Raw genomic sequence first — 14,983 nt, 5'->3', positions numbered from 1 at the left:
TACTGATGATAGCCTGGGATTAATATACGCAGTACCACGGGTGGGCAGCAACGCAGGAGTACTTTTGCTAGAGGCCGCTGTCCCTCAATACAACAACGGCAGTATCGGCTGCGAAGTTACGGTGTGCCGTCGACTCATGGCGATGGTCAAATGTTACTACCAATGAACAACAGTAACAGCAGTCAAGTTAACAGCAACCAGTCAAGCAGCGAACCACCGATGACAACGACCGCGAATCTGACACATCGGCATATTAACTCATCCCAGCAGAACAACACGGCTTCCGAATCCCAACGTCGCCGAGTCCCTATTTCCATCACGACCTCAACCTTGACTCCGATTTCAACTTCCATCACAACGACTATCTCGACTTCGACCTCGACCTCAACCTCGATCACAACCTCGATCACGACGAATAGTCATCAACGTTCCCATCCTCCTGGCCTTCAGAACTAATTTCAAGGTATGGCTGAATATCAAAGCCGCGACTCGAGGTTCTCCGCTTACGTGCATACGATATATCTACTCAAAAAAGTTGCTAAACTTGTTTTCAAAGTCAATTTCACTGATTGATCTTTCTTTTTCCATTTTTTTTTTTGTTTTTTACGTACCATCGTTATAAAAAATAAACTGAAATTACATATTGCAATTAAAAATAATTCGCAATATTCTACAAGAAAGTCACAGCACATAATTATTAATATTATTTCTTAAAAATTGTGTTAAATAAGAACAAGCAGTAATTATATAACTTTCCATAATTAGTGTAATTAATAGACATCAAACTTTACACGTCATATTACAGATAAATAATTATAAATTATAGAATGCCTGAAGTAAGAAGCGTATCAATTTTTCATTCTGAACGGTCTGCCCAATACCCAATTGATACTAATTTAACAAAAAGTTACCCATACACATATTTTTTATTATTTCATAAAAGAATCATTATTCCGAGAACAATGGAAATAACACATATTAATTTATGCTTACTACTCTTATTTTCAGGTTATAGGAAATTGTAAATATATGTTCTGCAAAAATTTTTCTCGACCATTTCTAACGTAAAATGTTGTTGACTATGAATTTTTATAAAGACAAATTTTTAAAATGAGATAGCAGACGATGTTGACGATATCACATTATGGTTGGCGAGATCAGCTTTTTCTTACTAAAATTATCGTGTTAATGTTATGAAAAAGTGATTGAAGAAGTTATGAGGTTTGATATTATGCTTGGCAAATTATTTTTGTATTCAAATCATCGATCACTTACATAGAATCATATATTTTCAGTCTTATAAATTTATAAATGTAAATTCAATAATCTGAACAATATAACCTCCAATTAGGTTATATTATCTTAACACATAGGTCGCTTAGGCAGAGAAGACAGAAGAGAATATTAACTTTCGATGTAGCAAGTCAAAATTCTATAAATTTTGCACATTTATGTAAAAAGCTCAAGTTTTGATCGTAGAACAAGCAAAATAGAACAATAACAAGGAAATGCACTTATATTTTGAAGACATAAAGTATGATACGCTTCCATCTAAAAGTGCAGCCTCGTTTAAAAACTGATAATTACTAAATGCATCCAAATTTAGAAGACTTGGAAGAAGGAAAAGATCAACGAAGTATTATATTTTAATAAACATTGTTTTCACTGAAAAAACAAATTAGATGAAAATGTACGTGAAAAGAGCATTTTTGCATTACATACTTTACTCCATGAAAAGGTTTAATTAATCAAACTTACGTGTCTATAGGGTAATCAGTAAACAAGTGTTACGACCACCATAACGCAATTCTACATACACCTTCGGATCGGCTGAGATTTGTTAAAAAGTATTGCTGCGAGATTGAAATTGAAGATCAAATTTTTGCTTTGCTTGTGTCGTAGTATTTTACACGTCACGGGAATCAAACTAGTCAAAGAAACCACGAGTCGTAACAGTTTACTTAAAAAATAATGTTAAGTTTTCGTTGATTCATACATTGACATTTACAATACGTTTACAATTCGCAGTCAGGTAAAAAGTAAATAACGTGATATATTAATAAGAAAATTGGTAATTATCTCTTAGCATGTGAGATAGTCCATTTTAAATAGAATGAAGTACCTAACTCCATAATTTCAAATACATATTACAAAAATAGTCACTGTATGAAAAGACCTTTCAAACAAGAATCGAATAGCGTTGAGGAAGACACGATTCACGAAGAACACGTAGAGGACATATTAGAAACACCGATATTATTTTTTTTTTTTAATATTTATTAAAATTACAATCAATTCTCGCGTTGAGAATTTTCAGTAATTTTTTTGGCGTGGCGCAGTAACATGGCTAATTATTTATAATAAGTTAATACTTATTATAGATAAGTATAATTTGTACGTAAGTATTGTAAATAAGTAGATGTTACTTAATTTAAATAACTAGTTGAATCTGTCGTTTAGGTCTAGTGGATAATGTCTCTTCAGCCTGCGGATCTGGTCCGTCGTATCAAGTAGTCCAGTGATTAGGGGGTTTCGGTGTTTGACTCTTTTGCTATATCTGTCGCTATATTTTGCTATTACCTCTTTGACTGTGGGTATCTTGAGGTCGCGGTGTACCGATATTATGTGATTGTATTTAGGGTGGACTATTTCACGTACTAAAGAATAATTTCCTGTTTCCTCATTAATATTACGCTATTCACTTTCTATCTAGCTGCTAAATATAGACAAATTGTAAATAATGTCAATGGTACCTTACCATCATCTTTCGAAAAGGCGGGTTGAGTTACGATTTATGGTTTCTTAGACTAGTTTGGTTCTCATGACGAGTAGAATTCTCAACGCGAGAATTGATTGTAATTTCAACAAATAAATAAAAAAAAAGAAAAAAAAATGACGAGTAGAATACGATACAAGCAAACCTCCAAATCTCCATCGATCCATGGTGGTGATTGCGAATACAATCAAGAATAAAAGATGATTAATCTGGTTTAAACTTTGATGCCAAAATCGTTTCAGGGTCATATTGCTATAACAAGGTGAATTGAATATCTTAAATAATAGAAAAGTAAATAATTCTACATAAAAGAATAATAAGAGATTTTGCATCTAAAAAAAAAATTTAATCTCGACAAGAATAATTTGACAACCATAATATTCGTCCCCAGCAAATCCTATCTTTTCCTGTTTAAAAATTTGTTTATATTAATAAAAATCAGGGACATTTTGTGTAATCATGTTAATATGTTTCATCTTGTATGTTAAATATATCGTATTCTTTTAATACGAAGTATAACGTATAAATCATTTAACTTGACAACTTCAAATTACTTGCAATCTGCTCGTTGTATTATAATAATATAATGATATTGCAGTACATGGTATACATATTTGAATATAATTAATTTTTAGCTATTCAATCAGTTTTCGGGGCTTAATTGATATACCAATATAAAATGATTTCAATCATTTTTCAATATTTCTGTATTTTTTTATTATTGGGTGGGTAACGACTGTATTGTCGGGGCATGATTCTGAACAAGTTTTTCCTTACATATAAGTGGCGAACGGTCCTAGTTTCTCAGATATTTGCAAAAAACTATCGATAGCGCTACCTGAATGAATCCTGCCTATAATTGTGCGTCCATGGCAGCATATGTCTTAGTACTGGCAACCAACTCTTATCTGTTATATTTATATAACTATATTATACAATATTATATACAGGGTGTTTAGCGACGATTGCCGAACTATCGACGCCAGCCCAATGTAGTAATCGAAAAAATGACAATCGCTGCTCAAGCAATGTTGAGTTCGGCGCTCACTCCATTAAGTCGCACGCCTCGTAATCAGGCATTGTATCACCTATAAATAAGCTGTACTTTTTTCTCATCTTTGTGTTTAAAAATTCAAACGTTAGACACACATACATATAAACACATCGCAGTACGTGCATATACGGGGTGGTTGGTAACTGGTGGTACAAGCGGAAAGGGGGTGATTCTACGCGAAAAAAGAAGACGAAAATATAGAATAAAAATTTTTTTTATTTTTTTTTTAATTTTTTCATCGAGACAATGATCTACAGTGAGATTCGTTATAACGAGACGTGATAAAGTGCACGCGTACCGAGCGAAAATTCAAAGTCGATTTTCTCGAAAACAAAGCCTCGAACGAAAAATTTTTGTTGTATATTTTCGACTTCTTTTTTCGCGTAGAATCACCCTCTTTCGCTTGTACCACCAGTTACCAACCACCCTGTATAATCACATGTCCGTAAATTGTAAATAAACCGTCGTAAGGTAGCCGGCAACTTATAGTAATGCGTATATTGTTACGGATGCACAATTATAGGCAGAATTCAACGTAATAGTATCGGCAATTTTTTGCGAATATCTCGAGAACTACATAGTTATGATTATATGTATTGAAATTATACGTATCATGTGTACACCAGGAAAAAGTTGTTGTTGAGGAATCGTGCCCCTGATAACATACTAAGAAAATCATTGAAGTCACTCTATGTTGGTATATCAAATAGTAGCTGAATTTTTTTATTACTTTTACCTTGTTATTCAAATTAAGAAAATGTTTATTCATTCATTGTTAATTTACGTATGTCAATATACATATGTGTGTAGATACATTAATGCATTATATACGTTAATTCTGTGCTCTGAACACTAAATTAAATTTCATGAAATAAGTTAAAAATGCTTTTAACTTTGCGATAAATCCTGCGCAAATTCCAACGTTCAAACTTATTGTTAGACAAACTCTATACATTTTTTGTTCTCAGAAAGCCATCCACGTTTCACCTGTCACGGTATCAAGATCTGCATGGGAGAAACCTTGAATATCGTACACAGTTTTGTCGGTGGTTTCATTTATCAAATTAATATTTATTTGTTAGTATGTAGTTTGACATATTACTCAAAATGTAACGTGTTTTATAAGTTATGATATTTTGGCTTTCGTGCATTCGTCTTTCAGTTGGCTTTGATACTTCTTTCGTGTTTGTCCGAAAACTAGGAATTTTATTGAAAAAATAAACAATATCGTAATTTATGTATCGAAACTTATTTCGTTTATAGGTATAATTTATATTAAAACGAGTTTATCATGCAATGAAAAGCTGTAAGTACTTTAATGTTGTCGAGTTAGATAAAAATTATTTTGTGTAATATAAATTCAAACAATTAATAATCAAAATGACTTTCTAGAATTTTATCGAATAATGATGTACGTACCCTTATATGTATCTATTATACATGCCTTATACATATAGGTAGTACATATCGTTAATTTTGAAATGCTAGTTTCTGGAAATGATAGTTTCTGTTTTTATGAAAATTCCTACTTAGTATACGCAATATGCCTGGCATTTAGGAATGAGTGGAAACTTTTTCCCGTAGTTAATAGATAACTTTGTTATATAGCCTCTTTTTGATCCTATTCCTTAATGTATTATTCATTTATATGTATGTAAATCATTTTATGGAATGAAGCATCGTGACTAATGTCATGCTGCTTGACGTTACGCGTAAAAATTTTCTGTCTTTGATTTAGTATAATGTAACGTATTATTAAGATTTGCGGACTTTTCCATAAAATGTATCGAGATACAACTGTACGTATATATTTCTTCTAAAATTTCGTTACGTTGATCACTTTGAATTTTAAATGAAAGCTAAAAAAATATGATTTCACAGAAGTTTAGATTGCATATATTATATTTAATCCATTATATACAAGTTATACCAGGAAAGAATATTAAAACTTTACCAGTTAACTCATAGGGTAATCCTTAATAGAAAATGCCAGATAGAGATATCTTGCAAAATCAAATACAATACATTCGACATGAATACCATCTAAAAACGTTAATTCTTTGCGATTTCGTCATGTTTTCATAATTCAAATGTATCCTTTATTAATTAGCCAAATATGATTTTTATTTTCATTCTATCCTTGGAAATAAAGATCTTTCCTAAGCACAATTGTGTTTACTGTAGGGATTTTCTAAATCATATCTTACTTATAGAGCTTTTAAAATTTTTACAATTTTTATCGAGAAATAATGTTTAATGAAAGTACGATGATATTGATAAACAGTACAATTAATTGATTTTCATTGTCGTGTTCGTTTTCAAACATGTGTTGTTCGCGTGGAACCGAACTATACTCGCAAAACGTTATTACGTGTAAGAGAAACAACACTTATATCAAAAAGTGAAATAATGTTTATTTCTGATTTTTAGGACTGACATAAAGACGTAATATGGCTAAAGATACAAAAAGAATTATTTTTAAAGGTTAAAATGGATTCCTTAAAATAGCTTTAAGTAAAACGAGAACAGAAATCATATACTTATCAACAGATTCGAAGAGAAAATTTGTTTAAATCGATAGAATACTTCATTAATTATGGAACTGGAAGAATTTTGTACACTATTTTTTTCTCAATATCACGTTCTGAATTATCTTCGATTCATCGTGTATCGATATCACTACTCAGAATCTAGAAAATGATGTTATATGCAGGAACAAATAGAAAATAGAAGTAAAATTTCATTTTTATCAAATAGTACGATTTATTGTATTGTAGATTTCGATATAATTGTTTTCGGTCCACTTTCCCAAGTAAGGATAAGATACACAGTTATTTTTTGAAATTTGTTTCACTGGACTTACTCAAGTCGCTACCATATCGTTGCAACATCATACATGTAATATCATGTATGTTTATATCTTTTTTACTTTCAATTATTGGATGCTTTTACTTTTTCATAGAATATTTCTCTGTTAGATTACTCACTATAAAATGTCATCTAACTGTATAATGTGATATTACCCGTTATATTTAGTAAAGTTCTCAAACGTATGAAAAATTGACACACAAGTAAGTTAGACCTTTCGTGAGAGAGATTTACATTTAACAAGAAACTTATATGAATACATGCAGTTATTATTATCATAAGATACTTCTGTACATGAAGAAATAAGTAGACTTTTACGGAAATGTTTGAAATTTTGAGATACCGTTTACATATTCAATTCATCGTATATTTTCTTCTCTCTTTTTCATGGAAAAAACAGTCCGCAAATTTTAAAACAGAAATCATTTAAAGCTATCTCTGTAGAAATTTTCTACAATTTATGTTAACTTACAGGAATTCTTGTAATGATTAGAATCATATTTCATGTGAAATATTTTTCTGCTAGAAAATTTCTACAATTTAGCTACTTAATGTTGAAAAGAAAAAAAGAAATATATACTTGCATGCAGACAAAAATGCTAGTCTGAAAAACCTGCAGACATCTCGAATAATCTAAGATTTAATTGCAGATGGAGTAGAAGACACGGACACGGCGTATCAGGAGGCACGCAACGCGACGTGATCGATTATCGCACGGGTTACATAAAATCACACCTTCGTTCACCGTCGGGAAGAGTTCGGTGACTAGGTGTACTATCGCTTCAATTACAGGTAGAATTGATTTGCCAAAGAAATAATGTATGGACTTTCACAACGTTAACATTTTAATCGAAAAGGTCCCAAAGAATGAATGCCGGTAATAACAAATACGGTAAGCAATATCGGAAGGGATTCTTCGTTGCAATAAAAATTCGTTCCAATTTTTTTTTATTGCATTTGTCTTTCAGAATACTAATAAAAGAAGTTAAAAGAAGCTATTATAAATTTTCTCTTTCAATAATTCTAAAATAAGTATGCATATATTTTTATTGAAAATCTTAAACCAAATAATGTTCAGATAAGCGGTAAATATTACCTTTTTTCTTCTCAAGCTGTACGACATTCTTCAACATATTATTTAGATTGTTTGTTTTTGATCAATTAATCCGTATTATTAAGCAAAGATTATAATTATGTGTAAAAGTGAATGGATCCAAATCGACAAAAGTTCTTATCGAAGCATTATAGCAAATCATATATTTTCTATTTGATAAGTATGGAATACCTTTAGAAAATTTGTTATAAAGAAACATCGTATTTGAGTTCAATAATATTTTTATCGACTTCGAATTTATTTTCAGTTATACAATTACTTCATATTTTTTTATAAAATTCAAATGTATTCATGATAAATCAGTTGATTTTAGTAATCAGTTTCAGTGCGTCTCAAACACTAATATTGAAAAATATTATATTTTACATGCAACGTTTTATCATTTTTCTCATTTATATCTATATGTCTGTTATATCTATGTGTCTGTTTCCGTCAATCCCTTGACGTGGACACGATCGTTGTACACCGAATAACTGTATGTTATCAGCTACGATGTACGAATCCGTGGGAATGAACTGAAGCGAAACTCTTGTTAATCAAATAATAACAAGCAAAGTTTGAACTTTAACAGAAACATGTGAGAATGAATATAGCACGTGTATATGCGTATATGTACGTTTTTTTTGACTGAGTGTATACCTATGTGTGTTTGATCGATGATTACTTTGAATATGTAAATGTTCAAGAATGCCTGTTTCGTACGAGGGTTGAAGGATGCTGTGTCGAAAGTTGAAACGTATCTGAACTGCTCGAACGTTAGGAATGTCTCGATCTCGGCTCAATCTTTCACATTGCCGTAGCGCATCTTTCTCTGGCAAGGCTGAGGTGCTATCCGAAGTAATGAGAAGTATCCGGGTTTTGCGGAAATTGTGTTTTCCGGGTTTGCTTAGAAACTTGTATCCTTACAATATGCTTCCAAATTACCCTTTGGAAATACCGAATTTATAACATATCCGTGGCTATTGAGTGCGAAATAAATTAAAATTCTAAAGAGCGATTTGTCTATGACCTCCCTAGATTCCAGCTCAAAAGTAGCCCCCTGTATAATCGTTCTATAAGCTTTTCTGACAAAGACTTCGCGTGGCTCTTTTATGTGTTCCAGATAGAACAATTTCTAAATATAGAAATAAGAATTATCAATCATGTATGTGCCACTTTGATCGATGACGTTATTCCATGTTTCTGGTAGTTGAAAGATCTTCCCCTTGTAGAATTCTTGAGACTTAGCGAAAAACTGACCTACGTGGTTTTAGCAGGAGTTGCCATTTCCTTCCTGAATTTTCGAAATCATTGCAGAAAAAACGGAAGAAAGAAAAGAAGTCAACTTTATGAAAATATCGATAATGTATAAAGATTAAGTAATAATTTCGCTTGTGATGCTTCAATTATTGATTTCGTTAGCCTTTAACATTTTGGTGACTCTATATGACACTAAGAAGAGTATATAAACAATTTTATTAAAAATCTTTGTAACATTTTAACATAAAACATTTTAAGTACATAGCACTTTATTTTGGCTACGATAAATATCTCAATCATTGAAAAATAAACCTGTCTTTTTATGGCATTCGAATAATCTACTATCTATTTTATATTTATTATTCTATTATAGAATAATAAAATTATTTAAAATGAATCTGTAAAAGTGTTAATTACATAATAGATATATTCTGTAAACGTCAAATTGTATGCTTATGTAATACATTCAAAAGTTTGTAAGTACATTTTTTACGTGATATCACAATAATTATACAGCAATTATATGTTATATCTTATTAAATCTATCGTAAAGTAGGAAATTTTGCTTAATAATGCAAGTTATTTTCAGTTAGAGAAATATAATAATAAGAAACACTGTTGTGACAACACTGAATGGCTGAATAGAATTTTTATATCCAATTTTAAACGAAAAGAAATTTTATCGAAATAATTTTCTATAAAAAATGGCAACAACTTGTTTTACTTTACAAAATGGATTTTCTGTTAAATAAGTAAATTATGAGTTCCGTAAAGGATTATTATACAACAATATCGTTATTATACAAAAACAATCCATTCGAAAAAATACCGAAGGTTATTAATATATAACAGAATCATAATTGTAACAATTATAATATTAAAATTAAGAGTAGATTATAGGTTTGTTGATCGGAGAGCGAATAAATTTTAACTTGTATTTCAAGTAATAATGTCTTATTTAGAAATTACTATAAATAACTACTGTTAATATGTATTAATTAAATTATTATTGGTAACTACCTTAAATATTATAAAACTATTTAATTGTATCGTATTATATTTTAAACAGATAAACTATTTTCATTAACGTCGTATATTGAACTTTGATAAGCTAATTTGACTATAATAAAATTATATTCGATTAAAGTAATATTTTATTTAATTTTCTGGTATCTAAATAAACAAAGATTATGACATTAACCACCTAGTCAAGTGTCTAACTGATTTTCTAAATGTTGAGTGGAAAGCAAAGTTGGAAGTTAAAAAACATTTTCTTACAATTAGTGTCATATTTGAAAATTGGTTATTTAAATATGTATATGTAAATATATGTATTTGGTATTGGTTTGGATTCATAGCTTTTATAAGATATAAAAATGCTTATGTGTTCGATGTAGACCGTACTAAAGTCTAGTTCAGATTCACATACAATTGCCGCAGAGAATCCGCTGAAAAATATACTTATACTAGTATATAAGTACTTGTATACAAACATTGCATAGCGAAATCGTGCTACAGTCGCTTGGCGGACAATTTCTGTTAGTCTGGGCTAGGTTACATGAACCAGCGTACACACTCGTATATGGGATCGTCTAAATATCTGTAATGTATTACCTATAAGCATGTGAAAAAATATGTGTATAGAAGGTATATTAGCTTCTTAAAAAGTTTTACATACTTTCAGAATAAAATATTTTTAGGTTAAACGATGGGAACACTATTACATTTCTGTTTATATTCTTTATATGAATGTAAAATAGGATTATGGGATAACCTTCGAATATGATAAAAATTGATCTTCAGAAAAATTATTTCTCTATCATTTTGTTTTTCCTTTTGAGCAATTTAATTTGCTCTAAATAGTTTCTTTATGTACTGATAATTAATCAATTAGAGATATTTACGTGACCCCATTGAAATGCTCTACTTGGTACACACATATAATACAGTATGTTTTGTCTTTTTTTAGCAGTATAATCGAAGAACGAAGTTACTTATGCGAAAATTGTTTGATTTGAAAGAGAAAATAACGTAGTACTTCTAAATCTTACAATCTTGTTAATTGGATCGGATGGAACATCGTAGATTACTTTTGTTCTTTTGCATTAAAAATATCATAGCATGAAAATTCAAATTACATTGCATTCATGTTGTACTGTACTTTAAAATGAATTTAATGAGTTAAACTTAAACAGTACTTATTTATTATCAATTGTATCGTTATTAATTGACGTTCAAGTAATGTAATAAAAATAAAACAACGCTGGTAGAAAATATTTATAATTCATCATATAAATCATTATTTAAGTTTATCGTTAGATTTCTTCAAATAAAACATTTTGAATGCTGCATTCTTAAAGTATTATCAATTCTAAATGATGTGAAATTAACAAGATTAATACGGGATTTATATTTTGTAGTAAATTTAATACATTTAATATGTTTGTAACTAAATTTAACTCATACCGTTGGTTTTGTTATTTTATATTTCTAAATTTATGTAAGTAACGAATTACAAATAGTTAGAAATACAGAAAAATAAATCTGTATATATGAAAGTATACAAGTACATACATATACATACGTATACTTCAATTTATACGTATTGTTAGTGATTATACCGTAAAGTGGTTAAAAATCGTTTCTATTAATGTTAAGTACTCGCTTCATCCTTGCTAGAAACTGTTTAATTTTTTTATTTATGACAGAAATTTGTTAAAATGCTTTACTATCAGAGAAACGTCGAATTTCGTTTTCTGTCTAAAGTTTCCCATTGACAGTATTAGTATACTGTACTATAGACAAAGTTTATAAATCTAGAAATACGTGATTTATATGTATACTATGTATAAAGACAATCAAATATCACAGCAACAGATAAAATAGACAAGAAGAATTTTTCTTTGAATTATCGCATGTTACAATTATCTTGCGGTCTTATATGAAGTTGTTATTCCATTATACATGTAAAGTATATATATAGTATCTTGTTATCTTGACGTGATTTGTTGTCTGACTTAATATTTTAACAGTTTAGTCTTAATTTATTAAATAAAATAAAAAGAGCATTACCAAAGTTCTTTACCAAAGTGTTCTTATCAACAAATAGTATCGTCGACTTTTGTTTTAGACGGTAAAAGATTAGAATATTCGCTCAATTAAATTATCCATAAGTGAATTTGTATTGTACTATAAATATATTTGGATTTTACTTCCATATAAAAATTCGTTACTACTAATAACTAGGAGTAGAGGGTCGCAAAAGTTTGCATGCTTTTGTTTAGTATCAGCGTAATATATACGCATTAAACAACCTATACATAATAAATATATACATATGTATGTAAATTGATAATATAGAATGAATGCCAGATGACTACAAATACATATTTGTAGTGACAATACATTTATCACCTGCAATTTATTAAGTATATACAATGATATATCGCAATTATAAATATATTAATATCCATTTTCTAAAAAACTTCATTACATTTATGTTGTATAAGTAAAATCCACAAATCCGAAGAATTGTCAAACCTTTATAGCAAATGAAGTTGTGTATTAAACTAATTGTTTTTATTACGGTATTATCATATAATCGCATCCCTCCACTCTGAAATTAGATGCAAACATAGTTATAATATCATATTTGTTCGTAATGATACATTTTGATAAAGTTTAAATAACGCTCTTAAATTTTTTCGAACTTGAATGTAAACATAAATACGTTCAGGAAAGACTTTTATCCTCTGCTGCTACTTTACGTGTTGTAAATTCATGAATATGTATGTTTACAAAACTACCTATATAATAATGCTTAAAGTAATAGATAAGAGCATATATGTATGCATATATATATATTCTGTGTTATAATATCAATACATGTACCTACAAGTATGTGTATATCTTGTAAAATATTTTCTTCGTATTTAAAATAACTAACGTAGGTATCATTTGAAATTCGGCAATTCCACTATTTGTAGGTAAAAATGCATTATTTGTGCAAGTGTTCGTAATCAAACTATGCAAATTTATAATCGATCTTTGTATATTTATCTATTAATAAGCGTTATTTTTTTAGTAAGAAGAATTATGTATTTCTGTAATGAGATTAGTGAAAAATTTGGTACACATATATATGTCGGAGATGAAGAGACACCGGAGCCTTCCCTTTGGAACTTCGGGAAAATCCGTAAAATTGTAATCTAAAGTCTACCATAGCCATAATTAAACAATTGTCGTCATTCTATCCAATTGTATTTGTTTGAGATTTGTAATAATGAGCTTGGGCTCGAGGCGACAATCAGTCGCCGAACGTAGCCGCGGTCTCGGGATAAACGCTTCGTCTAACAAAGGTATGGAGTAATTCTATAGCTCTCCTTAAAAGAAATATTTGTGGCGGCACGCGACAGTAAACATTCCAACGGTTTCTGCCCCGTGGCTCGCCACACGCAGATCCTATTCTTCGAGTATGATGGTTACTAGATGCTGACGCATCTCAGTACATGTTCAGCTAGCCTGAGGGCCGTTATGAATATTAAGATTTAGTTACCTAAAGTCCTTCGAACAGACAAACAGTCTTTGTCCCAACTACGGGAAGATAGGGGAGATCTATTTTTTCAACGAACGACGCTTCCCGCTAGCAACTTTCCCTCAAGGATGGCTAGCATCCTTTTCTAACCACCAACATGGAAATTGATCAATTAACAGCAACGTCAATTTCCCTTACTTTCCGAACGAAGACTATCCTCGACGAATCCGATGATCTTGTTACGTAAAATTGATACTTGGTTTGTAAGAGAAAAAAAAGGCTGAGTCGTAACCCAACTATTAATTTTCTTTTATCAAACTTTATTATAAATTTTAGCACTTACAAGAATAACACTGAACCGGAGAAAAGGGGTTGTACGAGAACAGCGACTAGAACAAGGACAAGAACTGCCCGAGCTGGGTGAAGTCTCGGTTTATATACGTTTTGGATTTAGGATGTTGAGGGGCTAGGTGTAGGTTATGATGTGGAAAAGTGTCCGAAGGTCGGGGGTCGATATCCTATCTCTGATGTGGACTAAGGTGTCACAGCCTTGGTGTAGGCTATGATGATAAGGTGGTGATGTGTACAAAGGAGTCCGAAGGTCGGCGGTCGATGTCTTATCACTGATGTAGGTTGAGATGTGATTAATGTCACAATCTCGTGTCCTTAGACACACCCCATCATAGTTTTCCTCTGCAGTCATTCTCTTTTGAGATCGTATTAGTGAGTTACTTAGCGCCTTTACGCTCGGTGGATATTCCACGTTTTAACAAAGAGTTAGTTTTAGTTATACTTCCACCGTAGCCAAGCAAGTCGAGTGCGATGTAACGTCAATTCACATCAGAGACCAGGCCACACACCCCAGATGTCTGCACATCCTTGGCGCGTACACTCAATAGTCTTAAGTCCCCACCAGAGGTCTTGGAATTTTCATAGTTAAGGTCCTTCGGACCAAGCGAGTATCTCCTGTCTTAGTGTATCACGTGTTAACATGGAAATTGGTTTTTCTCACACCTGGTATGTTCCGTTAGCAACTTTCTCACGAGGGCGGATAAAACCCTTCTTGGTCCACTAACCGTCTTGTTATCCAATCGGAGACGGTGTCTACTGCCCTCGCTTCCTTAACCAAAATTGTCATCAACAAATTAGATAGTCCCGTGTCCTTAGACACACCCACCCCTAGCTTTCCTCAGACACAATATCGTCAGTATGACTTCACTTATTCTGTATCCTTAGAATAGTCAACATATCTTTACCGGTCTCTACTCTTATAACAGTCGCGTACTTAACGTATCAGTGTAACTAAGTCTTACATAACGTGGTTGGAGTGAATTGTGATTTATGTTAATTCAGTGTGTATTCCGTTGTGATTGCTGAATTCGTAATAAAGTTTAATTA

General features: G+C 31.1%; 1 protein-coding gene across 4 annotated transcripts in view; it reads left to right on the top strand.

Moving 5' to 3' along the window:
• Positions 1-13,897, top strand: part of LOC126864187 (putative thiamine transporter SLC35F3) — a 56,163-nt gene extending 42,266 nt beyond the window's left edge. For 2 of the 4 annotated variants that reach the window (XM_050615237.1, XM_050615238.1), the window contains one exon: positions 7,349-13,897. In XM_050615237.1, the coding sequence (XP_050471194.1) occupies positions 7,349-7,463 (115 nt within the window). In that variant the 3' untranslated portion in view covers positions 7,464-13,897. The other 2 variants (XM_050615236.1, XM_050615239.1) reach the window with 2 other exon arrangements.
• Positions 13,898-14,983: the final 1,086 nt, after the last annotated feature.

This window comes from Bombus huntii, chromosome 3 (genome assembly GCF_024542735.1).
Source record: "Bombus huntii isolate Logan2020A chromosome 3, iyBomHunt1.1, whole genome shotgun sequence".
NCBI classification, from domain to species: Eukaryota; Metazoa; Arthropoda; class Insecta; order Hymenoptera; family Apidae; genus Bombus; species Bombus huntii.
This window is presented reverse-complemented; position numbering and strand designations above follow the sequence as displayed.